The sequence below is a fragment of the Tachyglossus aculeatus genome, chromosome 16, assembly GCF_015852505.1.
Source record: "Tachyglossus aculeatus isolate mTacAcu1 chromosome 16, mTacAcu1.pri, whole genome shotgun sequence".
Taxonomy (NCBI): Eukaryota; Metazoa; Chordata; class Mammalia; order Monotremata; family Tachyglossidae; genus Tachyglossus; species Tachyglossus aculeatus.
Genome location: NC_052081.1, coordinates 50,058,294 through 50,078,970, shown reverse-complemented (window position 1 = coordinate 50,078,970; position 20,677 = coordinate 50,058,294). Strand labels below are relative to the sequence as shown.

Genomic DNA, 20,677 nt, shown 5'->3' with positions numbered 1-20,677 from the left:
GGACAGACAGGCGGGCAGGAGAAAAGAAGAGCGACAGAGTTGGCGTGATGAAGGCCGGGCTCCCGCTCTACCCCCTCTCCGAGAGGAGCCGGGGTGGCAGTGGGCGGGTGGGCAGGCGGCGAGGGGAGAACCCAGCGCTTCCCGCCCACGGGCCAGTGGGGACAATGCAGACACACCTGGACCGGGTCCCCGTTGGCAGCGGCGGAAACCTCGCCCTCGACAGGCACCTTCTCCACCTGCCCAGGAGACAGAAATGCAGGTCAGTGGGCTTATGGCAGAGCGGGGGCTCAGAGGCACATCCTGATGGTTCACATGGGGCTGGGAGCTTATGGGGGGCCAGGAGAGCTTGCAGAGAGTGGCAGCATCCTTGCAGGTGGCCCGAGGAAAAGTCTGCCGGCCCACCCCCCACCCCACCCCGGTTAGCGTAGAGCCAGTGCTGGACCTCAGAATGGGAGTCCCCGTCCAATTGGTCAGCAAGCAGCCCCTAGCCTCACTGAGATGGTGCGGGGGGGGAGCAAACAATCCCTGGTTTTGGGGGACTGCCCCACTAATCCAGGCACCACCACCGAACAGCTACCATGGCCAATTAAGCCCCCACCTCCCTCTGCCTCTTTCCAGAGGCCCCTTGAAGCTAGGGGCTGGGTGGGGATGGGAGGCAGGGGCTGGCTGGGGATGGGTGGCAGGAGCAGGGCTCACTACAGGTCAGCCCTCAGAACGGCCCCTGGGGCGAGCGGGAACTCTGCCATACGTACAAGCCCAGCTGCATAAGCAGACTGCCTGGGAGGGGGGTCTCTAGGGGGTGGGTCTGGGTATCTCAGATCAAGAGGCTTCCCAGCCCAGACTAGAACCCTCAAATTCCGGGTGGGAGCCCCCACCCTACCTTATGGGGCATAGTTGGGGAAGTGTGCACGCTGAGGACAGAGCAGAGCGGGCCCAGGCACCGTGCTGGTGAGTGGGACAGATCCTGGCACCCCAGTCCCCTACATTGCCCCGGTTCCCCCACCCCCGCCTGCCACTTTGGAGCCCAGCGCACACCTTCCGTGCCTCTGAGGACTCTGGGATAGCTAGATGGGCTTGGGATTCCTCCAGCTTCTCGTCCGCCTTCGCCACCTCGCCATCCGCTCCGGACACCTCGGGCTTCCTGGAGGTCCCGGGGACGCCCCCCTCGGCGATGTGGCTCTGAGAGATGGCAGGGGCAGACTTGGGCCGGGGGCTGCGGCCCGGGGTCCCCTCGGCTGCAGCGGTGGCTGGGTGGGAGAGGGGAAAGTGAGGCTACCAAGTCCCAGCAATCAGCATCAATGTCCACCCCTGACCCTGCTGCCTCACCAATGCCCTGGTGCTCCCACAGCTCCCCTGGATGCTGGGCAGATTCTGCTGTGAAAAAGGGGCCGCTGGCCCTGCCCACCACCGTAACCCCAAGGCACACACCACCCTCGAGGCCCTGGCCGCCCCCTCCCCACCCCCAGAGCCCTTCCCCTGGCACACACCTCCATCGAGGCTACGAGAGGCCCTCTTGCTGGTGGTGCGCTCAAACTGAGGGGCTGGCCTGTCGATCAGGGCGCTGGCTTGCCTCGTCTGGGCCTGGGTGCGGCCACTGTAGCGGAACTTGGAGCCCAGGGCCAGGAACCTGCTCTTGGGGACGGCCTCGGTGGAGGTCAGCCTGTGGGGACGCACACACCCAGCCACACTCACACACCTGCCTGGGCCCCGGACTGGATTCCCAGCCTCACAGAGCACACCTGGGTGGAGGACAGCATGCAAGAGCACACAAGAGAGCACATCCTGGGGTCTCCCAGGGCAGCTAACCAATGGGGCTGCTCCAACCCAAGTGTCACGTCCAGTCGGCTGGGCCTCCTGTGCCCAGTCAGTTAGGGAGAAGGGGTTAGGAGAAGGTTGGGTGGGATAGATCTGGCATGAGGAAGCCTGAAAGGTTCTGCCCTGGTCCTATACTATGTGTGGTGCATATGTAGTGTGTTCGCACAGGAGTAAGTGTGCCTGAGTGGGCCATATGAAGCAGCGTGGCTTAGTAGACAGACACAGGCCTGGGAGTTAGAAGGACCTGGGTTCTAATCCCGGCTCTGCCACAAGTCTGCTGTGTGACCTCGGGCAAATCACTTCACTTCTCCGTGCCTCAGTTACCTCATCTGTAAAATGGGGAAATAAGAGTGTGAGCCCCATGTGAGACAGGGACTGTATCCAACCTGATTAACTTGTATCTGCCCCAGCGCTTAGAACAATACTTAGCACATAGTAAGTGCTTAACAAGTACCATAATTATTATTATTACTATGTGTGGGCTTCCTTGCCCCTGGGAGAGAGGGCTAGCAGGGGGTGGTGGGCCCGACTGGGGGCAGGACTGGAAGATCGGGGCAGAGAATGGGAAAGGGGAGATGGTGCCCCACTTCCACATGCAGCAGCGTCACCCACCTGAAGAAAGTATGGTGCTCCACACACACTTTCCACAGCTTCTTGGCGGCACGGTAGCTGGGCAGCTTGAAGCCGATGGTGCTCTCGTACTGCTCGTGCTACAGGGGCAGGGGCAATGGTGGTGGCACCCGAGCCCTGAGGGGAGCAGTACCCCACACTGGGCAGGGGTCTCAAGGTCTCTGCCCAGCGGCCTCGCCCATGTTTCCCCACTCCTCACGAACCTCCGGTGGTTGTCCCCCCACCTCTGCATCAAACAGAAAATCCTCACCATTGGCTTTAAAGCTCTCCACCACCTTGCCCACTCCTACCTCACCTCACTAATCTCCTACTACAACCCAGCCCACACACATCACTCTTCTAATGCCAACCTTCCCACTGTACCTCGATCTCATCTATCTCACCGCCGACCTCTCACTCACATTCTGCCTCTGGCCAGGAACGCCCTCCCTCCTCAAATCTGACAATGACTCTCCCCCACTTCAAATCCTTCTAGATGGCACATCTCCTCCAAGAGGCTTTCCCTGACTAAGCCCTCCTTTCCTCTTCTCCCACTCCCTTCTGCGTCACCCTGACTTGCTCCCTTATTCATTCCATCGTATTTATTGAGTGCTTACTGGGTGCAGAGTATCACACAGTAATCATCCCCCCCTCCCAACTCCCACAGCTGAACTTTAGTACATACCTGTGATTTATTTATATTAATGTCTGTTTCCCCCTCTAGACTGTAAGCTCACTGTGGGCAGGGAATGGGTCTCTTGATTGTTATACTGAACACTCCCAAGAGCTTAATACAGTGCTCTGCACACAAAATGCGCTCAACAATACGATGGACTGACTTTCTTCTCGCATGGCGCGATATCACCCGAAATTACAGAGGGAACGAAACCGGAGGTTGCCCTGGCCGAAGACTCCTCGGGGGTTGGAGGTCCAAAGTTGGGGAGCGGGTTACCTCGCCCGGCCGGATCTTGATGAAAAAGCTGCTCCGTTTATAAGAGATCTTGAGCACCTTGGGCCAGGGGAAGCGGTTGATCCTCAGCTTGTCTTTGTAGACTAGGAGGCCGCTGGAGCAAACGCCCAGCACAATGTCAACGCCCTCCAAGTCCTGTCAAAAACAGCACAGTCAAGATGGCCGGAGGCCAGGGGCCTCAGGTGGAGGGGGAGCTCAGGGTGCCAATGTGGGGGGCGGGAGGGGGGGGACTCGCACCACCCCACCAATCAATGGTATTGCGCAGGCAGCCGCTGTGTGTCTGGCGCTGAACAGGCCATCCGCTACGCGGCCAGTGCTGTACTGAGCGCCGAAGCCAGTACAATGGACGCAGAAGATGTGCTCCCTGAGCCCGAGGGGCTTACACATCTACAGGGGGCTCAGACCCAAAATAAATCTCAACTAGGAAAGATTCCTATGTGGGTGAGTCATGGCTGAAATAGGTGAGGGTGAAAACGGTGGGAAGGAACAGGGGTGTTGGGCCGCAGGAGGCTGAGAGGGCACTTGACGCTGACGGAATGCTTCGGGGTGGAGGTGGGCAGGGAGAAGATAAAGGAGTAGGACTATTGCCAGTTACCAGGCTGGGCACTTGGGTGTGGGGTCTGGAGACCTTGGTTCTCACCCCAGCTCTGTGCCCGACCTGCTAGATGTCCTTAAGCAGGTCATTTAACCTTGCTGGACCTAGTTTCCTCTTCTGTTAAATGGGAATTAAACCTCTGTTCTCCACCCCTCACGGGCACACAGTGAACACCAAAGTGAGATCACTGATGGGAAACCTCTTGGCCGGGGGCGGAGTGCTCTGTGCCCAATGCTGCCTCCATCACCACCGGGGCTGCCCCCCGCTTGCTGTGGCCCCCACCCCTGTTACCTTTGCCTGGTGAAGGTCGACGCCATACATGGACAGTTTCTTGGCATTCTCGAGGAACTCCAGGTCAGCCTGGGCCGGAGTCATGGACCTGCGGGAACGAGGGCTGGCGTTTCCACCTCCGGCCAGCCTCTTGCACTCACTGCCCCCCTCGCCTGCCCGGCCAGGTGGTACACGGATCCTGCTGCAGGCTGTCCTGGTGGCCGGGACACTTGGGCCCTGAGGGGTTTCTGATGAACTGGCAGGCACTGGGCCACGGGCGCTGGAGCTAGTGACTCTCCCTGCTCTTGCCCCTCCCCCGTCAGCACCAGGGGTGACAAACCTGGAAGACTCTGAGGCCTGTGCCTACTGGAAATGCCCTGGGACCCCACACAATAGAAACTGATGCTGGAAAAGGGGATCTTGGAGGGGGCAAAACAAAAGGCCACCAGCCATCCGCCTCAAAACAGAAAAACGAGAGTCAGGGGCCGACAGGGTTTCCCTGACGTCCCCCTGGCCCTGCCACCGTCCCCTCCTGGCAACACACACACACACACACACACACACACTCTTCTAGGCTGTGAGCCCGTTGTTGGCTAGGGACCGTCTCTATATGTTGCCAACTTGTACTTCCCAAGCGCTCAGTGCAGTGCTCTGCACACAGTAAGCGCTCAGTAAATATGATTGAAAGACTACACATAGAGATACAGACCCACAGAAATGCGTAGAGTTCATTCATTCAATCATATTTATTGAGGGTTTACCGTGTGCAGAGCACTGTACTAAGCGCTTGGGAGTTATTACCCCGCCCCCACCAGCATATATACACAGATGCAGATCCACATGCACTCACACCTCCCTCCTCCTGACTGCTACTGTGGCCCAGGGAGGGCGGAAAACAAGCGCTGGGAGGGAATAGAGCAATCAGCAGGAGTGTGAGCTGCTGCTGTATCCAACCACCCCATATTCCACAATTCTGGAAATTGCCTGCAGGGGCAGCTGCGGCCACGGGCCAGGGCCTCCCAGGGGTCCAGACTGAATGGCCCAATTTATCGGAGCAGATGGTGCCCGCCCCAACCGCATGGGACTGAGGCAGCCATCTCAGCCGCCCTGATCCCTTCTTCAGTGGCCACGGCAATGCCACCATGGCGAGGCGGCTACGAGAACCAACCGGCCTCACGGCCCGCTGCACCCCCTCCCGCTCCAAGGGACGACTCCTCCCACCAACAAAGAGTTATGGTAGACCATTCCCTTTGCGGCAGAAGTGAGCGGCACCGGGCAGCCAGGTCAGAGGTGACTCCCGGCACTGGGCCTTGACCCCTTCTCCCCGGACTGACAATACAGGCAGCTGCTCCCCAAGGAGGGCGGTAGCCTCTCCCACAGCCTCCGGACTCCTCCGTCTCCAACATAAAGCCAAGTTCTGGGCCACCTGAGCCAGGGGAAGAACCCCTCCTCTCGCCCCTGGCAACTGGAGGCCTGTGGATGGACAGCCTAATGAAGCGGCGACCGTCAGTCTCGCCTGGGACCTCTGGGAGCCTCAAACCTGCTCTGCGGCGGCAGGGGTGACTGAGAGGGAGGGGACACTGCTGGACTCATTAGCTACCATTCTCCCAGCCGGGAGACGGGAGAGTCACTAACAAAGAACGGAGTTGGGGGGAGGGTCCTTAGGGACGAGGGAGGAAGAGAGCCCAGCTGCTTAGCTCAGTGACCCGCGCAAATCTGGGGAAAGAACTAATCTCCAATCCCTTGGCCTTAGGCCAAAAGGAAGATCTGCTCACAGCTGCCACCGGCCCTGCCGAGACCCAAATCAGATAAAGGGAGCCGGGACCGACCACGGCTTTCCACCCCGCCCGATGAGGACCAAGACGCTGGGTCGGGGGCCAGAGGAGGCTTGGCTCTCAGAAGGGTTTCCCTGGAACGCTTGCCCCGGCTCAAGGCACTGACAGACTTTCACTGGGTCCTGGCTGCCCAGGCTTCCTGGCTCCTAGGGTTGGCTGGCATAGTCTGGGAGTCAAGGAGCAATGGTACTGAAGCTTCTGGGAGATGGTAGGATGTCCCAAGAGCTCACCAAAGGGAGTTCCCTGAACCCTGTCTCCCTCACCCTGACCCATGAGTGACTGAGCCCAAAGACTCAGGTTCAAGGCCCAGCTCTGCCACACCCTGCTGTGTGACCTCGAGCAAACTGCTTAGCCTGTTATTGCTTAGCTTGTTCATCTGCTACTGGGGAATGCAATCCCTTCCCCTCCCTGGCTTCTGGGGTGGTGAGGATAAACCCTACAAGTCAGTCAGCCAACCAGCCAGTCAGCCAACCAGCAGATGTGAGAGCTGGGCAAAGTGAAGCCCCTGCAGTCCCCCCACGATGATGGCTGGCCACTCTTCCTTCCTACTCTGGCTCCCACATTCCCTTTCCCAGGCTCCTGGTGAAAGAGGGGAGCAGAGCCCCAGTGGCGGGGTTTGGGGGGATGACCCCGGGGCCACAGGACCCCACCCGCCTACATGCCCCCGATCTAGCCCATCTCTCCTCCTGGGGCGTGGTACTTTTGGGGGATCCAGGGACTCCTGACTCCTCCACAAGCCTTTCCCAAGATGGGGCCGGGCCACCGAGCTGCCACATCCCAGACAGGGTCTATTCCCTGAGGATCTCGTTGACACACCTCACACAGAAACACTGAGCCCGCCGGTCTCCAGGAAGAAAGGGATAGCCCCTCCATTCCCTGGTGCCACAAGTGGGAAGAGGGTCTCACCTGTATGACTTGTGAAGCTCCGACACCTTCTCCTCCAGCTCCTTGGTCTGGTTCGGTGCCAGCTGGAACTCGCTGACATAGTCATCCCCGTGCAGTTCCGGGTCGAAGTCGCCCAGCTCCGACTGGACGGTGTAGGAACTCAGCAGGGCGAGTGTGGCGAACGAGCAGGGCAGCCGCCCTGTGATGATATCCTGCCGCAGCTGGAGACACAGGTAGTACCTGGGCCAGCAGAGGCGGGGAGTGTCTCAGAACCCTGCCCTGAACCAGAAACCCCAGGCTAAACTGGGTGTCCCAACCAGACTGGGCGTCCCAGGCCAGTCAGACAAGAGAGTCCTGGTCTGGGAGGGGAAGAAGGAGCAGAGGCAGGGGTCCAGGTGGGTGGACACAGCAGGAATGGGCGGCGGGAAAGGGAAGGGATTGCTCAAGCCCTCGCACTTCCGACAACACAGACAAGTGAAACAGTCACTGGGAACAGGGAAAGAAAAGCCACCCATCACCCAACAGCAGAGTTAAGGGCCACAGGGTCAACTTTAGTGAGTCCCCTGGCCAGGGGTCAGAGTCCACCATGAGGTCCCGGGCCACGGATGTCTCCACAGTGGACAGTGGCCCTGTAACTACATTGGCTCTGTGGGGAGATAAATTCCCAGAATGGCTAGTGGTAGGTGGGGGCGGGGGGGATGGAGGAACAGCAGAGGTAGAGGAGGCAGGGCCCAGGTGGCACTGTGGCACCGTGCCAACTGCTAAGGGAGTCAAGTGGGCACGAATGCAAGGAGACATTCTAAAAGGCATCATGGAGCCTGAGAAAAACCACGTCTCCACACTAAGCGCAGGCCCGGCCCCCTGCCAGGAGATTTCAATCCCCTCCTTCCCGAGCCTAGGACAGCCCAACCCCTCAGGACCCATCACCATCTCTGCCCTGGTCCCAAACAAGGCACAGCAGTGCTGTGGACAAGCAGGAAGGAGCAGATAGGGCAGGGGCAGCAGCAGGGCTGAAAAAAAATCTACATTCCCAAAGAGGGCAGGACAAAGAGGACCGGGGGCACTGTCCACTCTCTCAGTGCAGGCCAGAGAGCCATCTGCATTACACTGTTGGGGACCAAGATCTCCAGAGTGGGCAGGGAGGGCAGGGACAGGACAGGGACAAGTGACGGGACTCTTGGCTCCTGCCCGCCTGGTGGGTAGCGCAGCCTGGAGGAGGGAGCACAGGACCGGGAGTCAGGTGACCCAGGTTCTAGTTCCTGCTCCATCACAGGTCTGCTGCGTGACCTAGGACAAGTCACTTAGCTTCTCTGGGTCTCAGTTTCCTCACCTATTACATGGGAATAAAAGCCCTTTTCACTCTCTCCTTCCTTAGACTGGGAGTCCCATAAGGGCTGGGGACCGTGTCCCACCTGATTATCCTGCATCTCTCCCCATTCCTGGTGCAGCGCTTGGCATCTAGGAGGTGATGAATCAATGCCATTGTTGCTTTTACCATGGTGGACAGCAGGGCCTTGAGCCAGTCAGAAGGGATTCAGAGCAGAAAGGTGGCAAGACCCTCACTCACCTGTCGTCTCCTCCTCCTCTCCTGGTGGCCAATCCCACGCACCCGCGGTTCGCCTCTCCGGGACTGGAGTCACCCCTTTCCAGGTCCAAGCAGCAGGGGAATTTCCCAGTCCTCCCCAGCACCCCCTGGCCTGCCCCTGCCTGCTTACCTCGTTATGTCCTCCGTCAGCTGCGCCGGATCAGGAGGATAGAACTTCACGCTGAAGGTGAAGTTCCATGGGGCCCCTGGAACAGAAGCACACGTTAAACCCACATGCTGGTGCCCATGCGCTGGAGCAGGGGGTGGGGAGTTGCTAAGTCCCAAGAGCGGGGGTTCAGAGCCCTGGGGGGGCTTTCCAGAGCTGCCTCCAGCCCCAAATGCCACCCAGCAGGGGTTGTTGAGACCCCGGCCCAACCCCGAGTCCCTGTCTCCATGCTCAGGCCCATAGTGGGGAGCCTCGCTACCCTGTGTGGAGAGAAAAGACAGACTAGGTCAGCAAGAGGCTGGCTCACTTACCGTGCACTTGCTTTCGGATCTCCTTGGCCGAGTCCAGCCATGTCTGCGGAAAGAGCAGGAGGGAGTCATTTGGACTGAGTCGGCAACTGGCGGCTGGGAGCTGCAGGGGACTGGCAGGGTCGAAGGAGGTTCGGGAGAGTCTGAGTGGGGAGCCCGAGGCCAGGATCCTGGCCCACCTGGAAGCCCCCTAGATGCCCCTGCCCTCACCAGGCAGATGGGCCCAAGGGTCAGCTGCCTCGCCATCACCCGGAGGTCAGGGGCGTGATGAGACAGGGCAGGGTTCTCCCCCCATGGCCCAAGGCCCCGTAGAGCCTCCTCAACCCCACAGCAGGGCAGGGGGCAAGGGACAGGGGCTAGCGGCCCTGCTCTGGACCTGCCGGTCACGGCTCAGAAGAGCCCCAGAGTAGTGGACCAAATTCAAAACTTGCAGTAAAAGCCATCCACTGGCTCATGACGACCCTGTCCTTGACCAGGCCCCAGGCTTGGCTCCCCAGCCCAGACTCCTGGCACTGAGGCACAAAATCAGTGCCCAGTGCTCTAGCCCTGCTCCCTTTACAGACACTCAATGCGGTCCCTGCCCGGCTCCCTGCCCGGCCCCCTGCCAGCTGCTGTAACCTGGCCCGGGCTCTGCTGCAGACTGAACCTAGCACCCGCTGAACGATGCCGGAAATGGGGGGAGCACGGGGGCACGGCCAGCCCATGGAGAAGCAGTGTGGCTCAGTGGAAAGAGCACGGGCTTTGGAGTCAGAGGTCAGGGGTTCAAATCCCAGCTCCACCAATTGTCAGCTGTGTGACTTTGGGCAAGCCACTTAACTTCTCTGGGCCTCAGTGACCTCATCTGTAAAATGGGGATTAAGACTGTGAGCCCCCCGTGGGACAACCTGATCACCTTGTAACCTCCCCAGAGCTTAGAACAGTGCTTTGCACATAGTAAGCGCTTAATAAATGCCATTATCATTATTATGGCAAGGGACGGTCAGGTGAGGCTGTCACCACTGGACAGTCCGACTCAACCGGGGGCTGAGGCAGGATTGGGGTGCTGCAGCGGCTGAGAGAGCTCCCAGTCTGATGCTCGGGGTCAGTGACCAAACCCGCCCCAGGATTCTGGACACAGCCCTCGCTCGGGAAAGTCTGGGGGAGGGGAGGAGGTGAGGGTGATCCCGGGGGCTGTGCCCTCTGACCTTGGATGTGGGAGAGTCCCATACAGCCAGGCCAAAGTAGTCCTCTTCTAGGAGGTTGAGGTGGTCACACACCTTCCGGATCAGGTCCTGCCCCTTGGCGTGTTTCTGCAGACAAAGCAGTTTGGGGTGGACCTCACCCATGCCAGCCCCACCGGGCACCAATGTAGCAGTTCAGGGGTGGCCAGTGCAGGGCTGTGCCAGCCCCTGGGCATGGCAGAGGAGGGCAGGGCAAATGGGCCCGGTGAGCCTGGGACTAGACACACACCCAGCCCAAGAGGACCCATGCCCGTGGCCGACCACACCCCCGTTGACCCATCAGGCACTCACCTCCAGCACGCACTCGTAGGTGGTGCCATCCAGTAGGGAGACGCGGCAATTCATGTTCCGGTGCCGCCGCCCCGCCCTCGGCGGTGGCCTGGAGTCCCCGTCAGTTTGGCCGTCGGAGCCGTCCCGCTGCGCCCCTTCCGTCCGGGAGCTCTCTTCCGGCTCGTCCCCCCCTCGGGCCTCGGAGCCCGGCTCCTCCCTGAGCTCCTCCTGTGCCAGCTGCCCCCAACACGAGCCACCGGTCAACCCCACCCACCAGACACAGGCGCCGCAGCCGCAGGGACTGATGCTTACGGAGAGCCCACTGCCCGGGCATGCAGGCGAACATAGAGTGGGTGACCGGGCACCAGGGGCAGTCCCAGCCCTCACTGGGTACCATGCTTGCTCTGGAACCCTGCCCTGTCCAAACTACATCCATACACCTAACGACATAGCCCTTTCTCACATCCACTCCCAAACACCTGACCCCACCACCAGAGACAAGGTGGGGCCTAGTGATAGAGCACAGGTCTGGGAGCCAGAAGACCTGGGTCCTAATCCCAGATCTGCCATTTGGCTGCTGGGTAACCTTGGGCAAGTTGCTCAACTTCCCTATGCCTCCGTTTCCTCATCTGTAAAATGGGGATAGGATATCTGCTTTTCCTTTCTCAGACAGTGAGCCTCAGATGGGACATGGATCATCTGACCCGATTCTCTTCTATCTACCCTAGTACACATAATAAGTACTTAAATAGCACAATGAATTAATCATGATAGTAACCACACCCACACCTCACACATTCACTCAACCTGACACCAACTCATACACCCCTTCTCTCCCCACCCCCACATGCCCCCAACTCTGTTCCTCCCACTCCCCACCCGGGGCGCCACTGTATTGCCAGGCAATTTTATTATTATTATTAATAGTCATAATAATAATAATAATAATAATTGTGGCATTTGTTAAGTGCTTACTCTGTGCCAGGCACTATACTAAGCTCGGGGTGGATACAAGCAAATCAGGGTGGACACAGTCCCTATCCCGCATGCGGCTCAGAGTCTCTATCTCTATTTTACAGATGAGGTAACTGAGCCACAGGGAAATGAAGCACCCAAGGCCATACAGCAGATAAGCGGCAGAGCCAGGCCTAGAACCCGTGATCTTCTGACCCCCAGGCCGGTGCTCTATCCACTACATAGTGCTGTTTCCCCAGGCTGGCTGTAAGTTTAAGGATCAGAGAGGGCCTCCCCAACTTCTCTTGGGGCTCCTAACTGACTTCTCTGGTGGGATGGTCGGACAATCTGGAGAAGCCAGACAAGCCAAGGCTGACTGCACATCACGGATCCCACAGTGGGCAAACTCAATCAAGGTTGGGTTGCCTGGGGGCAGGGCCAGGAAGCCTGGAAGGAACCTGCCTCTCCCTTTAGACGTGGCTCTGTTTTATTTCTGACACCAGAAGCATCCAGAGTTTCGCAGAATACCACTGGAGGACAGGGGTGGGGGTGTCAGCCCACTCTTAATGAAATAAAATGAGGTTTTCTATTGGTTTCATTTCTAACAGCACCCAGCTCCGCCCACCTAGGGTCAGAGGTCTCTGAGTGGCCTGCACCCGCCCCTGCCCCCGACCCAGATCCCTCCCGGCTCCCGGTCACCTGTGTTTCCAAACTACTGAGCGAGTGCAGGTCCAGCGACGGGTCAGTTTTGAGTTCTGGCTCCGGGTCGGCGATGGGAGCCTTCAGGAGGATCTCGCCGTCCAGGCCAGTGGCGACCCCTGCATCCCCCTGCCCTCCGCCCTCCCCGTTCTCCTGGGCTGACCCTGCGGCAGCCCCGTCGCCTGTGGCCTCGTCGTCCGCGGCCTCGCTGTCCACAGGCCCCTGCCCCCTGGGCCTCCGGAGGAGGGAGGAGAAGAGCCGGGACAGACCCCTGCCCTCGGCAGTCCGCCGCCTACTCAGGGGCTCGGGGGTGGCTGGGCCTTGCGAGGGCTCCGCCGCCACTTGCTGCTGCCCGGACCCGTCATCCCCGCCGGCGGCCGGCTGCGATGCCTCCTCCCGCCGTTCCTCCTCCCCCGCTTTCCGTGGCTGGCGCTGGGGGGTTTCGTTCTCGGCCTCTGGGCTCTTCTCTGTTGTCATGTTGCAACTGGAGTGGGGAGAGGAGGGGGCCTTTAGCAGAATGGGAGACCCACCGCGGCCACCGCCCCCCAACACCACCGGTAGTCAAGGCGGGACCCTCACCAGTTCCCAGCTGAGGAGGCAGGTTGGACAGCTAATCATCATTGGCATTAGATGCTCTGCGCGCACACTTACTGTGTGCAGAGCACTGTACTAAGCACTTGGGTGAGTACTACCTACTCGCTGGAACTCGATCTCATCTATCCTGCCACCAACCTCTTGCCCACATCCTGCCTCTGGCCTGGAACGGCCCTCCCTCTTCATAGCCTACACACAATTACCCTCCCCTCCTTCAGAGTCTTATTGGAGGCACGTCTCCTCCAGGAGGCCTTCCCTGATTAAGCCCTCATTTCCTTTTCTCCCATTCCCTTCTGCGTGGCCCTGATTTGGTCCCTCAGCCTTGCAGCACTTACATACATATCCATAACTTATTTATTTATATGAATGTCTGTCTCCCCTCTAAACTGTAAGCTGATTGCGGACACAGAATGTGTCTATTATATTGTTATAGTAGACTCTTCCTGTCCAATACAGTACAGTATTGGGTGCTCTGCATACAGTAGGTGCTCAACAAATACGATTGATTGATTACAACACAACAGAGTCGGGCACATTCTGTGCCCAAAACGAGCTAACTGCCTAGGGGGGGTCTGACATTGGAGGTGCCACTGGGTTGGGGGGAGGGGGCGGCCATGGGCCCCGACAGACGACAGGGCAGGCCGGATTTGCTTATGGCCGCGGACAGGGAAGTGCAGCTGTGACCCCCACCCCGCTAGGGCACATCATCAATCGTATTTATTGAGCGCTTACTGTGTGCAGAGCACTGTACTAAGCGCTTGGGAAGTACAAATTGGCAACATATAGAGACAGTCCCTACCCAACAGTGGGCAGTGGATTGGTGATCCATCCCCGCCATGCAATACTAGGCAGGCCCACTGGACCCCCTCTGGAGGGTCACCACTTTCCACTCCAAGCCGCTGGGGAAGGGAGAGGGTCCTCCTCGCCCGGGGGCCCCCGCTTTGGCTCTGGCCATCAATCACGACAGCCGAGTCTTTCCAGCCCTCCACCTCTCCCAGAAAGGACGCCCATCTGCTGAGAAGTGGCATGTCCAAATGGCTATAGCCCAGGCTTGGGAATCAGTGGATGTGAGTTATAATCCCGGCTCCGCCACTTGTCTGCGGTGTGACCTTGGGCAAGTCACGTAACTTATCTGTACTGCAGTTACCGCATCTGTAAAATGGGTGTTAAGACTGTGAGTCCCATGTGGGACAACCAGATTACCTTGTATCTACTCTAGCGCTTAGAACAGTGCCTGGCAGATAGTAAGTGCTTAACAAATACCACCATTATTATCATTTTATTCTGGTGGCAGGGAGAAGAAGACAGCAGCCCTTGAGCTACCCTGAGCCCAGTGCCCCGAGACTAGCAGATGGGAGAGGCGGACCCTGGGCCCCTCCCGGGTTAGATTTCGCAGAGGGGAAGCGGGGTCACTGCCGGGGGCCGAGAGGGAGCGGAACCGGGAGCAACTTCTGTCCCTTCCCCTCAATCAATCAATCAATCGTATTTATTGAGCGCTTACTGTGTGCAGAGCACTGTACTAAGCGCTTGGGAAGTACAAGTTGGCAACATATAGAGACGGTCCCTACCCAACAGTGGGCTCACAGTCTAGAAGAGCTTGGAGGCCACGAAACTGCGGGGAGCGGGGGTGGGCCAGGGCCGAGCAGGGCCAGGCCGACCTCCCGGTCAACAGCGTCAGTCTCCGGCTCCCGTTCCCCAGGGAGAACGGAGGCTGGATGACCCGGCGTCCATTTCCCACAGATTTACCGTCGTGCTCCTACACAGCTGTGTTTTCTCACACTGAGCCCTGTTTGCAAGCGGCGACATCGCTCGGGCCCCTCCCTCCGGGTCCCCCTCCGCCCCTCACACTTGTACTCCCAGGTTCAAAGCAGCGGCGGGGATGCCCCTTTGGTTACTTTGTTTTGGGCGGCTCGGGAGCCAAGCTGTAATTAGGCCCCTCTCGAATAAAGAGCAGTCTGCCACACATCGGCCTGTGTGTACACACAGACACACACAGCCGGCGCGTCCCCAAAGCACCGAGATCCACACACACACAGAGCCGCCCGTTGGGAGAAGGCAGTGCCACCGGGCCCCGTGGCCCCCCGAACTGCAGCCAGGCTTGAGGACCCCAACCGGACAGCAGCCCTGCAAGCCGAGGACGGGGGTCCTGGGCCTCCCTGAGACCCCTCACGGTGTTTGGGGGAAGCAGCATGGCTCAGTGGATAGAGTGCGGTCCTGGGAGTCAGAAGGTCATCAATCAATCAATCAATCAATCGTATTTATTGAGCGCTTACTGGGTGCAGAGCACTGTACTAAGCACTTGGGAAGTACAAGTTGGCAACAAATAGAGACAGTCCCTACCCAACAAAGGGCTCACAGTCTAAAAGGGGGAGACAGAGAACAAAACCAAACATACTAACAAAATAAAATAAATAGAATAGATAGGTACAAGTAAAATAAATAAATAAATAAATAGAGTAATAAATATGTACAAACATATATACATATATACAGGTGCTGTGGGGAAGGGAAGGAGGTAAGATGGGGGGGCCCAGGGCGCTTCCATCCAGAGGACCCAGGCCGCGGGGGCGGCAGGGCAGGGCACAGAGAAAATGTCCTGGGGTCTTGGGGGGCGGGAGATGTCCAGCACTCGTCTGGCCAGCCTGGCCTCTCCCACAAAGCCTGGGGGGAGGGAGGGACAGAGAGAAAGAGAGAGAGGAAGAAAAATGAAGAGAAAGAAAAAGAGAGAAAAACGAAGAGAAAGAAAATGAGAAAGAAAGGAAGAGAAAGAGAAAAAGTGAGAGAAAAAGAGGAAGGGAGAAGGGAAAGAAGGAAGAAGAGAAGGAAGAAGAAACAAGGGAGGGGGAGTGGGGTAGGGGGCTCTCTTTGGGGCCACCACTTTCCCGCAGCCCCCCGTCTCTCACCCCAGCCCCAAGAAATCGCAACTCCCTAAACTCCTCTTCCCCACTGTCCACATAATAATAATAATAGCATTTATTAAGCGTTCACTATATGCAAAACACTGTTCTAAGCGCTGGGGAGGTTACAAGGTGATCAGGTTGTCCCACTGGGGGCTCACGACCTTATTCCCATTTTACAGATGAGGGAACTGAGGCTCAGAGAAGTGACTTGCCCAAAAAGTCACCCGGCTGACAATTGGTGGAGCCGAGATTTGAACCCATGACCTCTGACTCCAAAGCCCATGCTCTTTCCACTGAGCCACACTGCTTCTCATATAATAACAATAATAATGATGGTATTTGTTAAGCATTTACTATGTGCAAAGCACTGTTCTAAGCACTGGGGAGGTTACAAGGTGATCAGGTTGTCCCACAGGGGGCTCACAGTTTTAATCCCCATTTTACAGATGAGGTAACTGAGGCACAGAGAAGTTAAGTGACTTGCCCAAAGTCACACAGCTGACAGCTGGCGGAGCCGGGACTTGAACCCATGACCTCTGACTCCAAAGCCCATGCTCTTTCCACTGGGCAACGCTGCTTCTCCTCATATCCTTTCCACCGCTCCTGCTCCTCCCCGCACCGCCCAAAAGGGGAAAGCGGGAAGGCCGCGGGGTCAGCCTGGGCCGCGCCGGACCGGACCGGGCCCGCCGGGGCGGGGGGCTTCGCAGGGCCGGACAGATGCGGGGAGCAGGTGGCCCGTGCGGGAGGTGGCGGGAAGAAAGAGCGGGGAGGTTAGGCCCGGGGGCTTCTCGGAAGAGCCGACTGATGAGGACTGGAGTGGGGCCGGGCCGGGGGCACAAACCGGGCAGCTCGGCCTCCCCTCTGACACCCGCAAAGGCCCACCCGCAGCTCAGTTTCCACGGCCTCGGCGCCTCCCGACCGCTACTGCAAGGCCCTCCGGGGGTCTCAGCTGGCCGGAGGCGCCCCGCTCATCCCTGCCCATTAGCCCTCCCCTCCAGCCTCCTGAGCTCCCCAGCTGCTCCTTCCTCTCCTCCCCCACACCGCATCTCCCCCGACCCCTCCGCCCCAGACCCCCAGGGCCCCCTCCGGCCTCAGACCCAAGCCCGGGCGGAGAAGGGCTGTGGGGCCGGTCCAACATTTCTGCCACCTCCTCCCATTCCGCTCTCCTCCTATGGATCCAACCAAGGCCTGCAAACATCATTCATTCATTCAATCGTATTTATTGTGCGCTTACTATGTGCAGAGCACTGTATTAAGCTCTTGGAAAGTACAATTCAGCAACAGAGAGAGACAATCCCTGCCCACAACGGGCTCACAGTCTAGAAGCTGAGCACTTTCCCCTCGAACGGGGGAGCCGGGGTGAGGTCCCAGCCCTAACTGCAGGGAAGACAAGGCAGATCTCTCTCCTCCTTCTTCCAGGCCCAGGCCAGCGGGGACAGAAGGTCCCACTGAGATGGTGGCCCAGTACAGAGCCCTCGGGCCCCACAGTCGGGGCCTAGCCTGCCTCAGAGTAAGGCAGAAGAGGGTACCAAAGCGGGCAGGCTTCTTCCCAAACCCTACATTCACACCAACCTCATCAGCGCCTACTGGTACCTGCTGGGGGCTGAGGGGTGGAGGGGCAAAGACTTCCCACCCTTCCTGAAATCCAACAAACGGAAATGTAGCATGAGAAGCAGCATGGCCTAGGCAATAGAGCATCGGCCTGGGAATCAGAAGGACCACATTTCTAATCCCGGCTCTGCCACTTGTTTGCTTGCTGTATAACCTTGGACAAGTCACAGCTTCTCTGTTTCTCAGTTGCCTCGTCTGTAAAATGGGGATTAAGACTGTGAACCTCATGTGGGCCATGGACTATGTCCCACCTTATTAACTTGTATCTACTCCAGTACTTAGTACAGTCTCTGGCATATAGCAAGTGCTTAATAACCAAACTCCTTAACAAAACTCCTCACTATTGTCTTCAAAGCTGTCCATCACCTCGCCCCTTCTTACCTCGCCTCCCTTCTCTCCTTCTACATCCCAGCTCACACACTCCGCTCTTCTATTGCTAACTTTCTCACTGTGCCTCGTTCTCACCTGTCCCGCCATATATATATATCCATAATTCTGTGTATTTATATTGATGCTTGTTTACTTGTTTTGATGTCTGTCTTCCCCCTTCTAGACTGTAAGACCGAGTGTGGGCATGGATTGTCTCTCTTTATTGCTGAATTGTATTTTTCAAGCACTTAGTAGAGTGCTCTGCACACAGTAAGCATTCAATAAATATGACTGAATTAACTGAATCAATGAATGAAATACCATTCAAAAAAAAAAAAGCTGTGGGCGTTTAAAGGAAGGTCACCACAAACATAGCAGTGTGGATGACAAGGTTCTCCCTAGGTGGGACAGTAAAGGAATTTTGTAAATGCTATATGAAATGCCTCCAAATCCCTTTGTATCCATTCTGGGTCTTTAAGAATAAAAATTATTATTGTGGTATTTGTTAGGCTCTTCCGGGGGCCAGTCACTGTATTAAGCACTAGGGCTGGATTCAGGCCCTATCCCACAAGAGGCTCATAATCTAAAGGTTAGGGGAAAAAATATTTATCCCCGTTTTACAGGAGGAAGAAACTGAGGCACAGAGTAGGTCACTTAACTTACCCAAAGTCACCCAGCAGACAAGTGGCAGAGTCGGAATTAGAACCAGGTACCCTGACTACCGGGCCCAGGCTCTCTCTGCTAGGCCAGGTGGCTTCCCAACACGCTGTGGTGTGTTAAGTGTAAAATTACTTTCCACAGAGATGTCCAGGAAAGGCCTTTGAAATCTTCTCCTCCAGCGGTCAACAGGCCGGGCCTATTCCCAGAAACAGGACCTAGCAGCCAGGACGAGGGGGATGAGGAGTGCCTCACACCCCTGCAAACCTACCAGGGCACCGGCATTCCCTCTCTCACTCCCTTTGGAAGCCCGAGATACGATCTCCTCCAAACTGCTCCGAGGCACGCTGGTCCGGGAAACGCAGGTCATCCCCATCCAGTTCCATTGCTGGCCGCCCGCTCGGCTGCTTCCTGTTTTCCCACCCCGAGTGCTGACTCGCAACTGGCTGCCCGTGAGCACCAACAGGGCACGCGACCACTCAGCGGAGCTCACGGGGTAGCGGAAGGGAAAGGGGGTGGGCTTGCAGACCCCCAAGCTGGAGAGACATTCTTTCCCTAATAACAACAATGATGGTATTTGTTAAGTGCTTAGTATGTGTCAAGCACTGTTCTAAGAGCTGGGGTATATATGAACTAATCAGGTTGGACACAGTCCAGGTCCCATATGGGGGTCACAGTCTTAATCCCCATTTTACAGATGAGGTAACAGAGGCACAGGGAAGTGCAGTGACTTGCCCAAGGTCACACAGCAGACAAGTGGCAGAGTTGGGATTAGAACCCAGGTCCTTCTGACTCCCAGGCATGTGTTCCATCCACAAGGCCATGTTCTTTCCCTCCACGCCAGGGTCCAGACAAACTCTAGGCCAGACACACAAAAGGGGGCCGGGGTCACGAGGTCACGGGCCAACTTCAACCCACATATACAGGACCACACCAGGGTCACAGGTGGGTTTCAGGCCCAAAGAAAAATGGTGTAACCACGGATACTTAGAGACCGGGTTCCAAGGGCCAGCCTGCCAATCAATCAATGGTCTTTATTGGGGTTTACTGCGTGCAGAACACTGTACTAAGCACTTGGGAGAGAACGATACCACAGAGCTGGTAGACAGGCTCCCCATCGGCAGGATCACAGAGCACCGGCTTGTGTGCCACCCCTGCCCACTGGAACCATCCTTCCTTTAAACTGCAAAGTCCGGGAGGGCAGCACCGGGTCCCCAACAGCCTCATTCACCCCACGGTGTCACAGACGGCACTCTGCACAGCATGGCCAGTCAGATCTGTGTTTAGCACAGGGCTTTGCACAAGGTGGGTGCCTAATACAGTCCACTACTGCGCTTACTCCCAACTCTACTGCAACTACATAGGGCTCGGGTTTCTACCTGAGAGTGAGCTCCAACAGCAGGCTCTCCGGGAAAGCCTCGTTCTCTGATGGTACCTGCTCCCGGGAGACTCCACCGAAGCCACCCAGCCAAGGGGAGGGTCCTGGGGAGCTGGGAGGGTGGGGAGGCTGAATGCTGCAGAGTAATCGCGTCACCCTTTCAAGTCCGCACTCACTCCAGTCCCTGCTCATCCGCCTGCCTGCCACCCGGGCAAGATCAGTCCTCCCCAACCCCCCGCCCGCCCTGAGCTTCCCACCGGCTCGATGGGAGAATGAGGCCCCAACTGCACCCCAGGAATTTCCTTTCAGTGGGGGGTGGGGGTCTCCCCTAGAAACTCCCTGTGTTTCACAGGCCCTGCCCAGTAAACAACCTGAGCTGAGGCGGGGGAACCCATTTCACATATAGGGAAACTGAGGCACAGAGTACAGGACTCACTCTGTGCCCCAGGGTCCTTCCTGCCGGCTCTCTAAGGCAGCCCCAGAATCAGGCGGCTGCTGTGCGTGGCTGAGCACTGTGGGAGGCTCAGAGGGGGCCTGGTACCCCCACCTCCTGAGGGGACCCTCATCCTGAGAAGAGAGGGGTCGATCTCCCCCCTTATTCCATCACCTATACACTCGGGTACCCATCCCACTCCTCCCTACACAGCACTGTATACTTGGTTGCTTCCCCTACTTGTAATTTATTTTAGTGTCATCAGGGAATGTGTTATATTGTACCCTCCAAGCACTTAGTACAGTGCTCTGCACACAGTAAGCGTTGGATCAATCAATCAATCAATCAATCATATTTATTGAGCGCTTACTGTGTGCAGAGCACTGTACTAAGCGCTTGGGAAGTACAAGTTGGCAACATAGAGAGACAGTCCCTACCCAACAGTGGGCTCACAGTCTAAAAGGGGGAGACGGAGAACAAAACCAAACATACTAACAAAATAAAATAAATAGAGCTCGGGGGGTTGGATAAACATAATTAACTAACTGACTCAG

General features: G+C 57.5%; 1 protein-coding gene across 6 annotated transcripts in view; it reads right to left on the bottom strand.

Moving 5' to 3' along the window:
- Window positions 1-20,677, bottom strand: part of EPB41 (erythrocyte membrane protein band 4.1) — a 43,298-nt gene that overhangs the window by 17,374 nt on the left and 5,247 nt on the right. For all 6 annotated transcript variants that reach the window (XM_038758472.1, XM_038758474.1, XM_038758473.1 and 3 more), the window contains exons 2-13: window positions 12,182-12,665; window positions 10,550-10,765; window positions 10,223-10,327; window positions 9,042-9,084; window positions 8,695-8,770; window positions 7,001-7,219; window positions 4,281-4,368; window positions 3,377-3,529; window positions 2,428-2,525; window positions 1,488-1,660; window positions 1,036-1,247; window positions 177-236 (exon numbers count right to left, since the gene is read on the bottom strand). In XM_038758472.1, coding sequence (XP_038614400.1) covers window positions 177-236; window positions 1,036-1,247; window positions 1,488-1,660; window positions 2,428-2,525; window positions 3,377-3,529; window positions 4,281-4,368; window positions 7,001-7,219; window positions 8,695-8,770; window positions 9,042-9,084; window positions 10,223-10,327; window positions 10,550-10,765; window positions 12,182-12,658 — 1,920 coding nt within the window. In that variant the 5' untranslated portion in view covers window positions 12,659-12,665. The remainder of the gene's footprint in view (window positions 1-176; window positions 237-1,035; window positions 1,248-1,487; window positions 1,661-2,427; window positions 2,526-3,376; window positions 3,530-4,280; window positions 4,369-7,000; window positions 7,220-8,694; window positions 8,771-9,041; window positions 9,085-10,222; window positions 10,328-10,549; window positions 10,766-12,181; window positions 12,666-20,677) is intronic.